At 40.9% G+C, this 17,059-nt stretch overlaps 1 protein-coding gene across 6 annotated transcripts in view; it reads right to left on the minus strand.

Moving 5' to 3' along the window:
- Window positions 1–17,059, minus strand: part of abi1a (abl-interactor 1a) — a 50,422-nt gene that overhangs the window by 18,844 nt on the left and 14,519 nt on the right. For all 6 annotated transcript variants that reach the window (XM_032504307.1, XM_032504308.1, XM_032504303.1 and 3 more), the window contains exons 2-3: window positions 15,932–16,099; window positions 2,545–2,721 (exon numbers count right to left, since the gene is read on the minus strand). In XM_032504307.1, coding sequence (XP_032360198.1) covers window positions 2,545–2,721; window positions 15,932–16,099 — 345 coding nt within the window. The remainder of the gene's footprint in view (window positions 1–2,544; window positions 2,722–15,931; window positions 16,100–17,059) is intronic.

Consider the following 17,059-nt stretch of genomic DNA (forward strand, 5'->3'; position numbering starts at 1 on the left):
ATCTTACTTCATAATCTATTAACAAATATTGTCTTTATCTCAATTTCAAACAATTGAGTTAACATATCTGTGTAGGGAATGCAATCAGTCTCTACTAGAACACAATCAAAAATAAAAGTAGGATTTGTTTTTTTGTTATAAGGTTACAATACATGTTAAAAATCCACTCTGTGATCATTCTTATTTGGAAAAACAAAATCATATCCCAAACAATTTTCTTAATTGAGTCAGGAATAGATGTTTATCACAGAAAACAAGGTAAGGCCATTGATTTTCAGGTAGAAAAAAATGCAAAAATTTGAAATGGGTCAGTTTGACCCGAATACCATACGAGGGTTAATCAAATATTTCAAACTTGTAAACAGGTTTATTAATCAGCTGCAAGATGTAAAATTATAATCCTTATCTTCAAATCAAACACCGTTCTTGATACTACTTATGGTCGGCATTTTTTCAGCAACTGTTAAATGTATTTACATTCTGTATTTCAAAAACAATACATAGAGGTATTGTTTTTGTAATGTTAGTGGTTGGGTCCGCCTTCCCCTCGCTGGACTGACATTGCCAATAGCACTAAAATATCAGAATTCCTCAAAACCCAAACTCGCCCCTTAAACCAATCTTGTAAACTCATAAGTGACACAGAGCTAAATATCAGAAGGAATGCAATCTGACTTCAAACCCCTCATATCATCCCCGCTGACTAGATTAAACATCAGCTGACTGGAAGAATAAATCTCATCTTTTGCATTAAAGCTAAAAAGCATCACGTCACCGTGAGGACGCCTTGCAATGCAGGAACATCGTGATCCGTCAGTTGTGAGAGTCCACTTATTACTAATATGATTTTTTTTTTTTTTTTTTTAAATCACATTATCCGCCAGATGAATTTCACCTTCCCTCTTTCTGAAAATTCCTCTTTATTGCTCGTTTGGATCCGAGAACAGCTTCCATTAAATAATGTATGTGAGCACTACATTATGTCTCTTCTCTGACTTACAGTTTGTGCTTTAGTGTTTAACTTGACATACTGTGTGTGAGGCCATAAAACCAATTCAACATTTAGCCCAATGCAAACACTCAGGCACATACAGTACAGTGTAGCGGGATCGACAGTTAACGGGATGCAATAGACATAAATTAAACCCCCATTAAAATATTGATTCTGGTCAGTAAGTAAACCATGGCTATAGATATTCTATACAAGCCGGGCATCTGACAGCAGCCATCACAGGATACTATGTGAATTAATATGGAGTATTGATGTGAAATATTGATTGGGTCTTCGGGCTGTGACATGCATAGATGAAAGGTGGTGAGTGATGTATGACTGGCTGCAGGAGCGCAGCGCAGTGCATGCATGCGTGCGTGCGTGCGTGCGTGCGTGCGTAAATGCGCATTCATGATATTTAAAAAGAAGAAAATCCACTGAGATTAGGCCATGAGTAATATGTAATGCCGTGTTCTTTCTATTGCTACTCTTTGTAAATTTCTAAATATGTTGAAATCTTGCTTAAATAAGAAATAGTTATTGTGTGTAATAAAACAATGCCTTCATACACTTTTAAGTGCATAATGTCCAAATTAAAGCAGTGAAAATCCAGGTCTCTGTTGTGGGAAAAGTAAAATCTTTCACTCCCGATTAGGCATCACACCCTTCCACTGTGATGGAAGGATTCAACGTAACTCCCTAAACAGTAAATTGAGAGTGACACAATGGCTTTTATCCTGCCTTATCAATGCCTGTTACGCTACGGGAGGGTAATGGTGGGCCTCTAATCCAATCTGTCTGAAAGCTGCAATTGATTGGCTGATTGATGGGGCAGAGGAGGGTGGAGAGTCATCAGGAAATTATGTCATTACCGCCACTGTCAGGACAACCCAGTGACCCCTAAAGCGGGCCCTAATGGCAGAGAGGGAGTGAAAATGTCACACTTGGATCATAAGAGTTTATCACATCAAAATCAGCTTCTCTCCTGCCTGTCAGATTATACCGACATGAGAATAAACTACAAATCTAATTGTAACAACATCATTCCTCCGCAAAGGTTTAGAGAAACAGGAGAACAAGATTATGAGGGCGCTCCGAGGCCTAAGTGCCTTTTAAAACATCTCACAAATTTGTCCTGCGCTTGTCGTTTTCACAGCGCTCTAAGAATAGAGTGGTTTTCTGAAAGCTACATGATGTAATCACTTTTTTAGTTCATCTCCAGCCCCAACCCGTTCCCACCAACCCACACAGTAACATATTCCTGTAGGGTCAGAAGGGGTGCTTTCTGAAGATGAAAGAGAAAAGACAAGAGGAAGAGTGCGAGCCAGAAAACGAGTCAAAGTGGGAGAGAGAAGAGAGGGAGGGAGATAGGAATACCTCTGGCAAGAAAGAGAGGGAGGGGGAAAGGGAAGAAAATTAGATATAGTGGAAGAACAAAAGCAGAGAAACTAATGGACTGTGCATGTAGAGAAATCTGATCTGGGAGCAGATCTGAGTAGAGAGAAAAAAAAAAAGACCCTAAACATACAGAAAATCAGGAAAGGTCTGCTCACCTTAACGCCATGGCCGACGTCGTCCAGTACAGTGTAGTCAACAGGCTTCCTGATGTACCTGACAGGCCGCTCCATATTAGCTGGCGCTATGATCTTGTGGGTCCTCGACGTGTTCTTGTTGGTGGTCAGGATCCCGATCTCCCGCCTGGCCACCTTCTCTTTATGGATGTCCACCGTCTGTAAATGACACAATACAGAAGAGGGGATGTGATCGATGCCACAGCGGAAACCCCAGAGACGTACGGTACACCAAGAACCCCTGGGATTCAATGAACTCGTCATACAGCGGCTTGAGAAGGTTTAATGAAATCATGAGGCTGTGCTTTTCAACACTGTGGTCGTAATCTTTTGTCAACGGCCAGCCATTGCACACTAACAAAATCGATTGGGGTAGAGGCAGGGCCCTGAACACCATAATGGCCGAAGCACGTGCGTCTCAACATTTCCGACTTAAAAAAATGAATTGATGACGATGAGTTCACTGACCCCCGAATCTAGTTTCTAAAGACTAATATTCAGCAAATGATAAGGCGTGATCAGTTAGAATTAAAAGTGTTGTGATGAAGTGATGAAATGTGACTGAAAGGACGCAATTAAAAGAACACTGCATTCCTATTTTAGAGGAATAAGATCAAGTCCTCACAGATTTCTATTATCAGAGAAAACTTCTCTTTCATCTCCTTTTTGCAAAATGCTTGGGCCAAATGGCGATGCATAATTTATGCTCCTTGGGACGTAGAGTGTTTTTCTACTGACATTGCACCAATGTTCCATTAATTAGCCAGTCCCCTTTATAAAGACTATTTACTTTAAAGATGCACAAGGAAACTTTGCACACTGCTGGATCCGAATGACAAAAATAACATATTAATACACTGAACTTAGGCTTCCCTTTTTTAGATACCCTGCACGGTGCGTGTTTGCAGACGGTGTTTAACATACAGAATACTGTATTATGGCTTGAATGAGGCAAAAGGGCTAAGGTTTGTTTTAATCTGGCTTTCCCAAAATACTTGATCACTGTTGGTTAAAGATTTCTTTAAAGCTTTGTGTTGCCTAATTTGGGCAAATTTCCATTTACACTTTATTACACACAGTAAAATCTATGTCATCCAAACTTTAGTGGCTAAATGTGTATTTTTCCACAACATATTACCAAATAGTTTTAAATACTGGACAGCCAAAGAGGGAAAGCCTTGGAGTAGGTCCACTTACCATTTATTTTATTACCAAAAATCAAGTTTTTGAGTCCATGAGTGATATTGATATTTGGGAGTTTAAAAAGTATGATAATGAAATGTTATGTTGTACATAATAAAAAGAACAATCAATCAATCTTGATACAGATCCTTGTGTGTGACTACATACTGAGCTAAACATTTTACAATGTCAAAAATCAACCTGTTGGTGCTTCGTGGTGGCCCGGTTTCTCTACCTCAAACCTAGTTTGACATTTCTGTTTTTGTTTACTATACACTGGTCTTGCTTTGCCAGACCTTCCTCCAGTGTGCTGCGGAGGAGGGTCTGGCAAGTCGTCTTGGGCGTTGCTTATCGCCGTAGGGAGCAACGTTGGCGCCGCCGCAAAATAGCCTCGGGAAGGAACATGTTTTGGTACGTGGAAAATGTGTACATTCAAAAGTTGCTTTAATCATGCAACAGAAGTCTAGGTAGCTGTCTGGATTTACCCTGCAGAGGTCTGAGGAGCAGTTAACCATAGTCCTCCTAAAGCCACCACACTTTAAAATGCCAATAGAAAAGGAAGCCCAAGGCAATGGATATCTGGCCTATTTCATTATGGTTTGATCTGATGGTTATTTGCTCATAAATGCTTTAACCGTTTGGTATATTAAGTGTGTTTTGTCTAGCCAACGACCCAGAGCTATTCAATCCACACTGAGAAACAGAGAAATGCAGCAATTTGCTAAATAAAGGATTAGTCGATTATCGAAGTAGTTGGCAACTCATTTCTGGAAGTCAACTGCCATCAAGAAGACAAATCAACTCAATCATTTCAAACACCACTGTCAAATCTCCGACCGATCTTACTACCATCACACACCACTGCATTTCCATTCCCTGCTCTGCCTCCACACTCCCCTCAGGCTGAGAGGAGTCCAGGAGCAGCTGCCCTTCCTCTGAGAGATGAAAGGCTGCAATGTCTGCTGAGGGCAGACCAGTAAAACGATGGTCTTTCACAAGGGGTGGGGTGGGGGTCAGCGACCAGCGCCAACAGAGGATTCTTTTCATGCCACAGTGATCTGGAGCTAGACTGAGCTCCGTCCTTGTTCCACTGTATAGCCTTCAAGTATCACCCATCCCAGAGTTGAGGCAATCAAAAACACTTTGTGGACTTATGTGTAGTCCAGTAAAGTGCAGTCATCTCTGGACAATATCAAGGCTAATTTTAAACCAGTGAGAGCTGACAAGCTCTCACGCAAAATGATGCAACGCAGGTTTCACATCTCACAGGACACACAAGGATATAAGAAAGTGTATCATTTAAAATGACAGAAAAAAAATGAGGAATTAATAATTCATCAGGAAAAGTTGCTTATACATAATTGCTCCCACAGAGACTTCCCATACAAAGGGGAAACATCCGTTCTGTTCCTGTTTTGTGCGTTTGAATCAAGAGGGATGACAGAGCTTTGACTACAGTCATCTTTTCTAACCTGAGTTAGGCTTCCAGAACACATGAGGCTCTTAAATAAAATAAAAAAGGAACTGCGGTGACAAAGTGTTCCCAATGAGGCAAACAAACCAATGCACAAATATTCCATTTTAGCAGCACTGCAAACTCCAGAGTATAGGGTCGCCACTGCGATTGGATTTGAGCTGATAATTGGACTCCGCAGCTCAGAGATAATGCCCAAATTTCAAACAGTCATAAATTGTGATTGTCTGGATGCAGCTGTGCCAAAATCGAATCAGTCATTTGGGCTTCCATTTGCAGGGGAGTGATGGGGTACAGTGATTGGCTACAATGGACCCAGGCAGAAGACAGAGAAAAGGAGGAATAGCTCAGTCATTCTAGGTCTGGTTTTACTTCCAAAACAAAGATTTAAGCTTATTTCACCTCATTGTGACCCCAAAACACAACCTCTTCTAGAGACCTTGTAAAAGACATAAGACTTTGTTATCATAAGATAAAGGGAGGAAGAGGTTTTCAGCCTAAAAACACACAACTTGGGAAAGTTCCACTTTCCACCAAAACCACCGAAAGGATAGTGTTGTTATGTTGTTAAAATAACTTAGCTATATTGGGAAAGCATCTGGTCTCGGTTGAACACTCTCTTCTTATCAAAGAGCAACGTGTGGACAAACATCATCGCAGCCGACACAGGGGGGAAGTGAGAAGGTGACGTAGCGTGTGAGCTAATCTCCTTCCTGTATGCTGTGGAAATAGCCCTGCTGTAACAGTGCAGGCGGATGATACAAGTGTTCTTACAAGGGTGCATTTGAAACCGCAGCGAGCGGTTGCACCCTTTCGAAAACGCCATGCTAATCCAAAGAGCGGCGCCCAAAGAACGTTAAATGGTTTTGACCAAAAGTGCAACGCTCCAAGTAGAAAGGAGCATTCTGGCTTGAATCCTTTAGACTGACTCCAATAGCTACTTGATAGTCGGTCTTTTACCTCGACTGCTTCCTCTAACTTTCCAACTGGCACTAAAGGTGTTTACTTGATCCCAATGGTCCATCTGTTAGGTGGAAAGAGACTGAACTCATGTTGCCAAACTGAAAGGTGGATGATTCACATGTGTTTTCAACTGCTGTCTCCCATGTGTTTGAGGCCTGTGGGTGTCTTTCCCAGAACACTGGGGTTTAGCTTCTCCATCAGCTAAATGCTTTTAGGATTTAAAAAGAACCTCCTCCTGCTGCTTTCACTTCGCTTTTTACTCATCGTCAACTCTTCCTTCCACTCAATTATTCTTCTGCATCCTTTTAAGTTTTTTCACTGTCTCTCTATTTCCACCCAATTCTCCCCACACCCAGAGATGAGTCAGCCACCTATATGACTAGTGTGAGGATCTAGGTCATACATTGGAGCTGCTGCCAGCACCATCGTCGTCATCCACACGGTCTAGCCATGCAGACAAACTAAATCCACTCGAGATCACTTTGGACTGAAAGAGTTCTTCCCATTTTGGGATGCGAGTGACTCAGCGCAGCCGTTGCCACGATGCGAGATTCTTGTTGTGTTGTTAGTAGCAACAAGTGCCTAAACATTTGTGATTTATTTTATTTTTTGTATCCTTATTGTTGCCATTTTGGTTACGGCTGCACTTGTAAAGCGTGCAGCTCCGAAAATAGGACGCAGGGTCAGCTATACAAAAAAATGAAATGGTGTGTTAATTGTAACAAGTTTGAACTTCAACACCCAAAAATCGAATGATATGAACCAACCTGGAATCACTTGTTGGATACCAAACAGATAATGGAAACACATCTAGTGTTGTAAAATACAGCTAATTTCTCTGTTGAACATCCCAAATTCATGAATTGGCTTGTTTGTGTATGTAGATTTATTAAAAGATGAAATGTCCATTCTGTCCTGACTTGCCAGGTTTTTGATTTGCTGGGTTAGCCAAATACATACAATCCTGTCTGGTTATGTTATTAACAAGCTGCTTTCCAGAAAAAAATACTTCATCAGTAAATATTGAAAGCATGATAGAAATTATGGATACCAATGATAGTGGATTTCATACAAGTTGCCATTCCTTCCTTATGTTATGTCTCTCTGGGTGAAGTTCAACCTTTAAGTAGCTTGGCAAAATATATGTAAACAGGCAAGAGACATCTAAAAAGGAAAACATAGCTCTATGAAACGTTGCGTAATATTCACAACTGTTTGGCATTTATTGTCTTCCGTAACTGCCAGGTGTCTACCTTCCTCCATTGTGTATTGGTCTCTGTGTGATTGTTTGACTGAAAGCCAAATTATGGGTGTAATGAAGATAAGAGTGCAGGGGATTTCTTTTCATTGACAGACTGTTTTGTATCCAGCACCTTTTTAGATTTATAGAAGTAAAAGTTAAATCTGAAAAAGTAAAATTTGATTATTCGCCACTATTTGACACAGCCTCACTCCCTCATGCTGATTCACACTGCTCAGACTAGGGGGAGAGTCAGTCAGGTTTTAGGAAACAGGTCACACATTGACAGAATGCATCCACACACTATCAGCAAAAGGGTTATATATCTCTCAGGCTGGTGGAACAACCATTCAAAAAAACAGGAATGGAATTTCGAAGCCTTACGCAAACGTAACTTGACAGCTTCCCACCAGACAAACACACACTGTTTTGGAGGATGAGGTAACAAGAGACTAAGGAAAAACGTGTGTAGACTTTGATATGGAATTGAGACAGCCGGTTTCACTCCAACACATGCTGGAAAGAAGGAAAAAAAACACATCCTTTTCAGCAATTTGGCAGACTGGCCACGGGATGATATCCTCAATAAAATGCCAGCCATGCACAAACACACGGACAAACAAAAAATGCTGCACAGCGTGTACTGTGGCAGGGAGCTTACACACACACACACACACACACACCATGGAGAAAAGCCTGCTACTAGACAAACACACCCTACATACCAATGTGTCTGTGTGTATGTGTGGCTAGCCAAACCAGACAAACGTGCCAGTGGTTAATGATAGAGTTTGACTGCAGATGATTATGAGAATTGTTGCAGCAAACTGGCAGCGAGGCATCTTGGTCCTGCTTGACAGTCAGAAAAGGGAGTCAAGTCAGTCTCTCACACACACACACAAAATCACACACACAACAATTTTTTACTGCCGTGTAATATCATGAACCACAACTCCACATAATTATGAAATAAGACATGCCACAAGTTCTTATTAAAGGCCATTCCTGATTGAAAGCTTCTTTACAGAAATCCAGGAATTGGAATTTCTTGTTCTGTGGGATTAAGAAGAGATAATAACTATGATGCACACATCTGTTAAACACATTTGAACCCCAGTTTCAGACATACTATGCAAGAGGATTTACAATTGCTGGAGCTGCTAACAGGTGAAGACAGCATAATGAGGACATGAATGTCTCTTTTCCTGTTTTTTCCCCCAGGAAAAAAACGTTGACTCGTACGCGGCAAAGCCCTGCTGCACGCTCGCATTATTACCCACATTCACCTAGACAGCGGATCTGAACAATTTGTAATGCTCAATGTGTTTCAACAGCTATTTATTATATGATGAAGTGTTGCATGTGCTGAAGAGTGCTTTTTTTCTGCTGCGCCCACTTTCTCCAAACCTGCCTGGTCGACTTCTAATACAGTCATTCTCTTCCTTTTTTTTTTCTTTTTTAAACGGCTCCCTCAGGTTGCTTTTGTGGAATCTGGAAAACAGACACCAGAGCTTGGAGATGTGATAATTCTGCTGTATCAGTAAGACAGCTTGTGGTTTTGTGGCATCACTGTGTACCGAGACTCTACACCCCTATTGGTGAAGAAATGAATGAGTTCTGACTGTAGGACTGTTAAATCTAAGGGGGAAAAAGGCTGTAGAGTATCCAAAACTGTCATGTACCAATGGAAGTCTGCCTGGTCAGATACTTTATGTAGTCATGTTAACATTTCTCTTGGTCAAACATTTACTTACTGCAATCAATAACTGTATTTCATGTAGACCCTGTTAACAGAGAGAATACCTTTGTTTGGACAACTTTAAAGAAGAGCTGTTGTTCTTACACTATGGTTTAGTTTTGGAGCAGTGGTGGGAATGTAACTAAGTACATTTACTCAAGTACTGTACTTAAGTACAAATTTGAGGTACTTGTACTTTACCTGAGTCTTTTCTTTTCAAGCCACTTTCTACTTCTACTCCGCTACATTTCAGAGGAAAATGTTGTACTTTTTACTCCATTACATTCATCTGACAGCTTTAGTTACTAGTTATTTCACAAACTGAGATTTTTGCACACAAAACACATGTAGTTTATTTATTATAAATTTGCTTGTTTGAAAGCCATGATGTCTCTTTCATGGGTGGACCAAATTCTCAGGGGTGGGGGAAGCAGAGAAAGGAGCGGTTACCTTGCCCCTTATGACCTCATAAGGAGCCAAATCGGTCCATTTGAGCTTTCATTTTCTCAAAGGCAGTGCAGGATGACCAAGGCTCGGTTTACACCTATAGCCATTTCTAGCCACTGGGGGACCATAGGCAGGCTGGGGGAACGCATATCAATGTTAAAAAAACAACAACTCATAAAGTGACATTTTCATGCCATGGGACCTTTACGTAAAGGATCTGAAAAGGTTTCCACCACTGGTTTGTGGATAACGTGTTAAGGCTTGTGTGCAATCAATACAAAATGTCAGACTAATCCTTTAAACATTTGAAAAGTGTGGTTGCTGTGTTCAAAATTCCTCATAGTAAAATGTCAAAACACTATTTTGGGATCCAAAACCAATCAACTATCTTTCATCTTCCATATTTGTAATAAGAATATATAATCCAAAACCCAGCCCTACATTCATTTGCATGTAGTGGCTTGAAAATGTGAAACTATACAATATTTCACATACCAAAAAAAAAAATCTTTTTCTTCTTTGTTGTCAATCATCTCATGACCCCATCTTGTGACCCACTGAAGAGCCCAACCCACAGAAACCCCTTCTCCAGGGCGTCTTGTCCTAGATTTGAACCAGTAAACTTCCAGCTGCATGCTCTGCTTCTTGAGCTCCCGGTCTTCTGCTTCTCACCGTGCCCGGCCTCATCTGTAGGAGCAGTGCAATCCAACACTCCCAACTCTGCGCGGAGCCAAAAACGGCTGTTGAAGCAGAGCGAATGCCCCTTTGCCTAGTCTGTTTCTCAGCTTGATTACAGCCGGCACATCTGAAGCCGTCATCTGTGGAGTCAAAGCAGTTGTCCAAAGGCCCTTCGGTGGGGCTCTTAGTGCAACACAGAGCATGGCGGAGCTTTCATCCTCACTCTGAGCCAAAATGGGAGGTCAAACATCCCGTGGGGAGTTCTCAGTTTGGCATCTTCTTATTAAACATCCCTCAAAAACTGGATTCCTCTGGTAAATCTAACAACCCATGTGTGGTGTGATGGGAGGCAAGAGCAGAGGTTTTGTGAGGATGGTAAGTGTGAAACTTTGAAGGGATTGTTTGTCCCAGCAGAGGGGGGGGGGGGGAACCAGGATAGCATGCCAAGGTCGACGCTTTGTTTGCTAACACAGCACATATGGAAACAACGCGGCTGACTTGTGCCAATCCAACTTTTGGGCTGCAGCCAAACAGCACTCTGCACTGACTGAGCTCTGAAGTTTACATACAAGCTGAAAGCGAGCCTACATAACACCCAGACTTCGAGCCAGACTACAAACGAGATAACACTAAGTAGTGGATCTCGGCAACAGATTTTGTCTTCTGTAAGGGGCTATGAGTATTTCCTAATCAGCCTTATTTATATGATGCTGTCAAAAAAATTGCCTACAGTAGTTCGTATACAGAGAGGAACTGCAAAAAACAGAGGTGTAATGATTAGATGTAATTGCAGAGGGTTGTTAAGTGGGAGACAATGCCCTGGTAATGATGATGAGAGGGTGGAGTAGCAAGAGCAGGAGAGGAAGCAACTGCAGAGCAGAGAAGCTGATGATTCACTGAACAACATCAGGCACCAGTCATTGCACATTTAACTTCTATTCAGGCAGGACAGAGTCATGATAGTCGTGCATGAGCAACTCACACAGAAACACACCTTACAGGAAGCAAATGCAGCTGGTGTTTATTCTGTGGTTTGTTTTGAGTGTTTAATCAATTACTTTTTTTAGTCTAGAACTGCCCATTGCAAGTTCACAGAATATGTCACCCTTGCAATTGCTTATTATCAACAACAACAAAAAATCAAATTAAAAAAAATCAACCGATAAACCAACAATGAAACCAATCTACCTTGAATTCAGGTAATACATTACTGGATTACTGAAAGAATTTTCTAATCCAAAATATTCACCAAGACACCTTGAATCTAAACTTGCCTCTTGCCAATATCTGACCCACATCTTTAATCTCAAATAACCACTGCCCAGTGGCAATGGACCACACAAAGATTCGTACACACGTCACTATAATCCACTGAAAGGAGAAAGAGGCCTGTAGACTAAGTGCAAATATCCAAGAGTGGAAAAGAAAAGACAGACAAACTCTGCACTTCACAACCAGGCAAATAGGAGAGGCAGGAGAGTCAAATATGGTCAAAATAGTCAACTTTTTATAAGTGTTATTCACAATCACATCCATAAATCCATTAGTTTTATCTCCATGTTGTCAACAGCTTTTTTTAGATAAGCATACTGACATTTGACCTCGATTGATTTACAATGAACGGTCAAATCTTTTGGTATAGCAGCAGTTTAATTTACAAATTGGATAAATATGGCTTACTAAAAAAAAGGTTTAATTTCTTGCCCTTGATACATTGATGGTGTGCTTGCACTAAAATATATGTTTGGATTTTATTTTTATAGTATTTTATTAGTATTATTTGTTTTGGCTTATAATGTTCCACAGAACAATTTCAAAGAATTACCTAAGTCTTTCTTTAAAGCTCAGAGTGTGTGTGGGTGTGAATGCATCACTGGCCAATTTGAGGTCACAGGTCTTAATGCCCAATTCGTCAGAAATGATTTTATCTTTGTTCTGTGCTTGTATGTACTCATACAGACATTCATGCACTGAGGATGTAATATTGTGGCATAAGCTGTTGGAGCTAAAGATGCTGCTAATAATGGGTAGATGCAGCCCTACTTTTCTTCCTCCTAGGGGGAAATGTACTGTCAGTTTGTTTTCCTTCCAGGTCTGCTAAACATGTTGTTAAGTGTTTCAAACAGCGCCCTCTGTATTGTGTGTCGTACTGAACTGTGAGCTGGAAGTATTGTTACTTATACCCTAGCATACACAAAGCAACAATATGGGTTTCTATGGTTGTACCTACTCTTCTCCCTGTTATTCTGAACTTCTTTCTGTTTAAGTGGGCCGGAGTTTCTCCCAATAAAGTTGTTTTTATGCCATTGTTAAGTCTCATTCTCCTCACCAACACTCCCTCAACGAAGCTGCCACAGGCTCCGAAACAACAGAAAGAATTTCCATGACAGGTGTACTTATTTTTTTAATGGCAACAATGACAATTTAAGAAACTTTTTAAATACAGCTCAAGTGCAGCCGCATGCCTCTGGTTTGATTTTATGAAACTAAATTGATGTGGTGCAGATCAAATTTGAGGGAAAATCTACTCTACTAAACTTGAGATCTGTGTCAAGGATGAGAAACATCATAATCAATACAGCGGAGCTGCAGCTTGAACATAGGCTTTATGTCCCAACACACACACACACACACTATTCTCCCTCTCTTGCCTTTCTATTTGGGTATCACAGAGAGGTTCTCAATGGGAGGCATTTTCTTCCGCCGGACAGACAAAGCGCTCCCTGTTCACAGCCTCTTAGCAGCCACTTCACACGCAGCACAAGGTGGAAGCCCTATGAGTTACTCTATATTCCCATCAGCACACCCACGCATGCACGCACGCACTTTGTTTTGGACTGTTAGTTCAGTTACAACTAGCCATGTAATGTCACATAGGGCTCTAGGAAAACACTCTATGGATCAAAAAAGGAATTTCACGAATGAATTAATAATTGTTTGCAGCCTTACAGTTGATTAAATGCACTTTGGTCATTTTTTTCCTTAATTTAAAGTTGTTAAATTGCAAAAGATTTTGAAAAGATGAAAATCTCTCTTATGACTTGCAACTGGACTGAATAGGCGATCTCATTCGTTCCTTTTTCACTCCTTTAAAAAGAGACTCTTAGTGCCTCACGGCACATGCAGAATACAAGCCAAGAGGTACAGTACAATGCACTTTGGCATCAAGCTCCGGGGGGTTGGCAGTTCCAGTCGGAGAGATGCCACCGCTAAGCAGACACACCCTGACCAGAGTGAACCTCTTGTAACTGAAGGCAAACTGAAGGAAACGGCCCTGACGCCAGGCAACGTCTCACCACACAGAGACTGACATGTTAATGTAAGAGAACCTCGTCTTAAGGCATCCCAGCTTCAGGCATGGATGGGTACAGGCTCAAGATACAAAACGATTAACGGGAAGACTGTGGACATAAGTAAAAAAGGCTGGTATGATTACCGGTAAGTACAGCCTTGTAAATCCTGCGGTGTGTTTATTATCGGTGTCTCGAGGACAATGGAGTCTTGCTCATACTTCATTGGTATTCACCTGAGAAAAGTTGCTTTCCTCGCCTTTCCACTGTAAAAACATTATACATCATCCAAGCTTCAGACTTATCTCTCCATTCCCCTTGCAGCAGAACGCAACACTGGCATCGAGGGCCACTGCAGATCTCCCATCCATGCCATGGGCAACACGATAATGATTCACCTCTGAACCGGACCGTGGAGAGCAGTAACACACCCACTGCCTGCAGAGCTGACAGCCCCGTCTCTTTATTATTAAAACAGAGATACGCCTCTTTACGGCAAACACATTAGGACCTCTTCTTTTGCCAACCAGAAAATACCAACTTGATGAAGTTGGAATTCTGTCTTTTGGGGTTATTAAGGCAAAACTGATAAATCGTTCACTTTTCTCAGGGACAAATTATGTAAATGTATGTAGCTTATTATTCTTGTAGCTACGCTGACTATGAGCTGGAAGTAAAATTAGTTTGTTGTTTAACTGTTGTTTGTTGTTTGTTGTTTATTCGTCTGCATTTCTTGAGACAAAAAGAAGAAACCCAAACGAAGGGGAAAACATTTAGTTACTGACCAGTAGTTCATCTTCGCCATGGCTACACAAAGTAGACAAGCATGGGGAGAAATATAGCACAGGAAGGATGGAATTTCCCAAGCACAGGACAAGAGACAGTGATGAGCACTTGCAATGGGGACAGAAGTCAAACAATGGAAGCTATAAGCTGTCTAACTGTCTTTCATATGCTTTTTCGACAGGCCCGTGGGGTTGTCATGGTGACCAAGGAAGGCAGTGACCTTGGTGTCGGCTGAATGCTATTTGTCTGGATATTGACTTAAAACCTGGAGGAGTGTAAATACACACACACACACACATGCACGCACACAAGTCCTCTTTCCTTCCATTAGACTGAAAAGTCTGACCTTCAGTGCATCCTGAAAGAATTTCTGGTGCTCTTAGCAAAAGCACTGTCAGAGGAAAAACACAGATAGCGGACATTTGAAAGACAAAACTGAAAAGGATCTGCTCCTTTCCTACCATCACAGATCATTCCATTGCAGCACAAAGAATGTTCTTAACAAGAAACAACCAAGTTCTCATGTACAACAATCAATCTCTATGTTTGGACTCAACCATGAGTGTGTTATATGTGTTCCAGGTTAGGTGAATGCCAACCACTTCTAATCTACGAGATGCCACCTGGCTGGAGCTCTTTGTTTGATTTGTCTGAGCTCTTAATGCTTTCATTGGATGAACGGCTGGATTTACCTGCACATGGCAGAATCCTCATGCTATAGGTTAGGAAAGCAAAACGCTGATGACGTCTACAAAGCTGAGGTAAATCAATTGAGAAATTGGTGATAACAGACACAAATGTCTGTTTTTTGTTGATTAAACAGCTGACATAACAAAATATCTCATCACATAAAGTAAAACAATTTTGAAAAATCCAATAATGCCAAAAAACTGAAAAGAAATTAATTTGAAACATTGCCCACAATGACCTAATGCAACCATGTATCAGAGGGATAGATACCAGGGTATAAAGACTACAGCAAAATCTCTGATAGTTGATATAGTATATCATCATATCATATTCACCTTCAAAAACCTAATATCTCGTTGGTATTTTATGGTCCATATTTTTCCGTCAAATAAGCCATAGAATGAACTAAATAAAATCATCTTTTGTTTAAAAAATAATCAAGTAGACATGTTTGAAATGTTAACCTGCACAAACGAATGCATTAAGGGCTATATGTAGCAAAATATTACATTTTACTACTGGCTACAAGACAGATATATTATCTCCCTATGTGTGTTAGGGCTGTCAGTACTCAGTATTGCAGACCAATAAGTGCAAGTTCGACTGACTGTGTTATGTTTTTTAATGTGTTTGTGCCTCAAAAGACAACAAGTGCATAAAAGAAACACAGACAGACCATTAAGCCAAACACACAGCCAGTCACTTGCGTAAGACCGATACCAAATACCAGGCAGTAAAAAAGGAACCATGGAACAGAAGGCCTCGTACTGTGTTTAAAAATAACAGAGTCTGTGTAAAAGTGAGGAGAAACGGGCAGTGCGGGGTACCATTCTTCACAGCTGGTCTGTGGTGTGTGTGCTGTATCTGTGTGTATTTCTGACCTGAGAGATGTGGTTGATGGAGGACTCCATGCGCCGCAGCTGCGAGGCCTGGATGTCCAGCAGCTGAAGTACATTGTTGGCTAAGGCATTGATCTGGTAGGCCACGCTGGCCAGGGACTGGGTGGTGTAGGCTTTGGTCTCCTCCAGAGCTTTCCTCTTGTCCTGGGCCTGTGCACAAAAAGGGATAAGAGAAAAAAGAGGGATGAAAAAAGGAAAAGAAGAGAAACCCAGTTACTGTTAGTATCATATAACATTCACATCCATCTTCCAGCACTGTATCCAGGTCAGGTTTGTGGTGGATCCAGGCCAACAGTGCAGCAAAGGCATTCTTTTTTCCCACCCCACTTCTCATTCCCCAGATACTACGCCCTCCCTGGGGGGATTTGAGATGATGTAAGCCATCCGGCAGCAGACATATTGGAGGCTCTGAAAACAGAGTGTGACTACATTTTGGAAATCAAAAACTTCAAATAATTGTTTTTATGTCTCTTTTTTAAAATTAGAAAAGTATAATTTTGCCACTGACAACTTTGAATTGTTAAACTATTGGGAATTGTAGGTGACTTTTTAGTATTAGTCCTGTAAAAGTATTCGGTCTTCACGCTAGACAGAGCAATACTCATCCAAAACCCCAAGTTGTATAAAACACTCACTGTTTGCGGGCTTGATGTTGGTTCTAAAACAATAAAGTTTCTGAACTGTTTTACTTTTGTAGCTTTTATGTACGGTTATGTTTGTTTGGTCACAAATGACAAACGCTTACAGCTAACTGCAGTAGCGGAAAAAAAAGAAGCTGCATTTAGCAATATTGTGTAAAAAAGTATGAATCGTTTTAGAACATATTGAGCATATTCAAAGTACAACTCAAATGTTCTAAAAGTAAGCTGAAGTAAGGGGCACCTTTTTAAGCCTACAGTTATTGTTTAAACTAAAAACGTTTTGGTGAAGTCATTCTTCAGTTAGCTCACATTAGCATCTAAAGCAATGAAATAGCCTGCTGGCTAAGATATCAAGCACTTAAGTTTGTTTTTTGGCTTTGCTAGGCAGCTAACTAGCTAGCAGGTCAATTTAAAAAGGAACTGCTATGTGCTTCTTATGACAGGCTATGAATGTTTGATACTCAAAAAA

This window comes from Etheostoma spectabile, chromosome 22 (assembly GCF_008692095.1).
Source record: "Etheostoma spectabile isolate EspeVRDwgs_2016 chromosome 22, UIUC_Espe_1.0, whole genome shotgun sequence".
In the NCBI taxonomy this organism is placed as follows: Eukaryota; Metazoa; Chordata; class Actinopteri; order Perciformes; family Percidae; genus Etheostoma; species Etheostoma spectabile.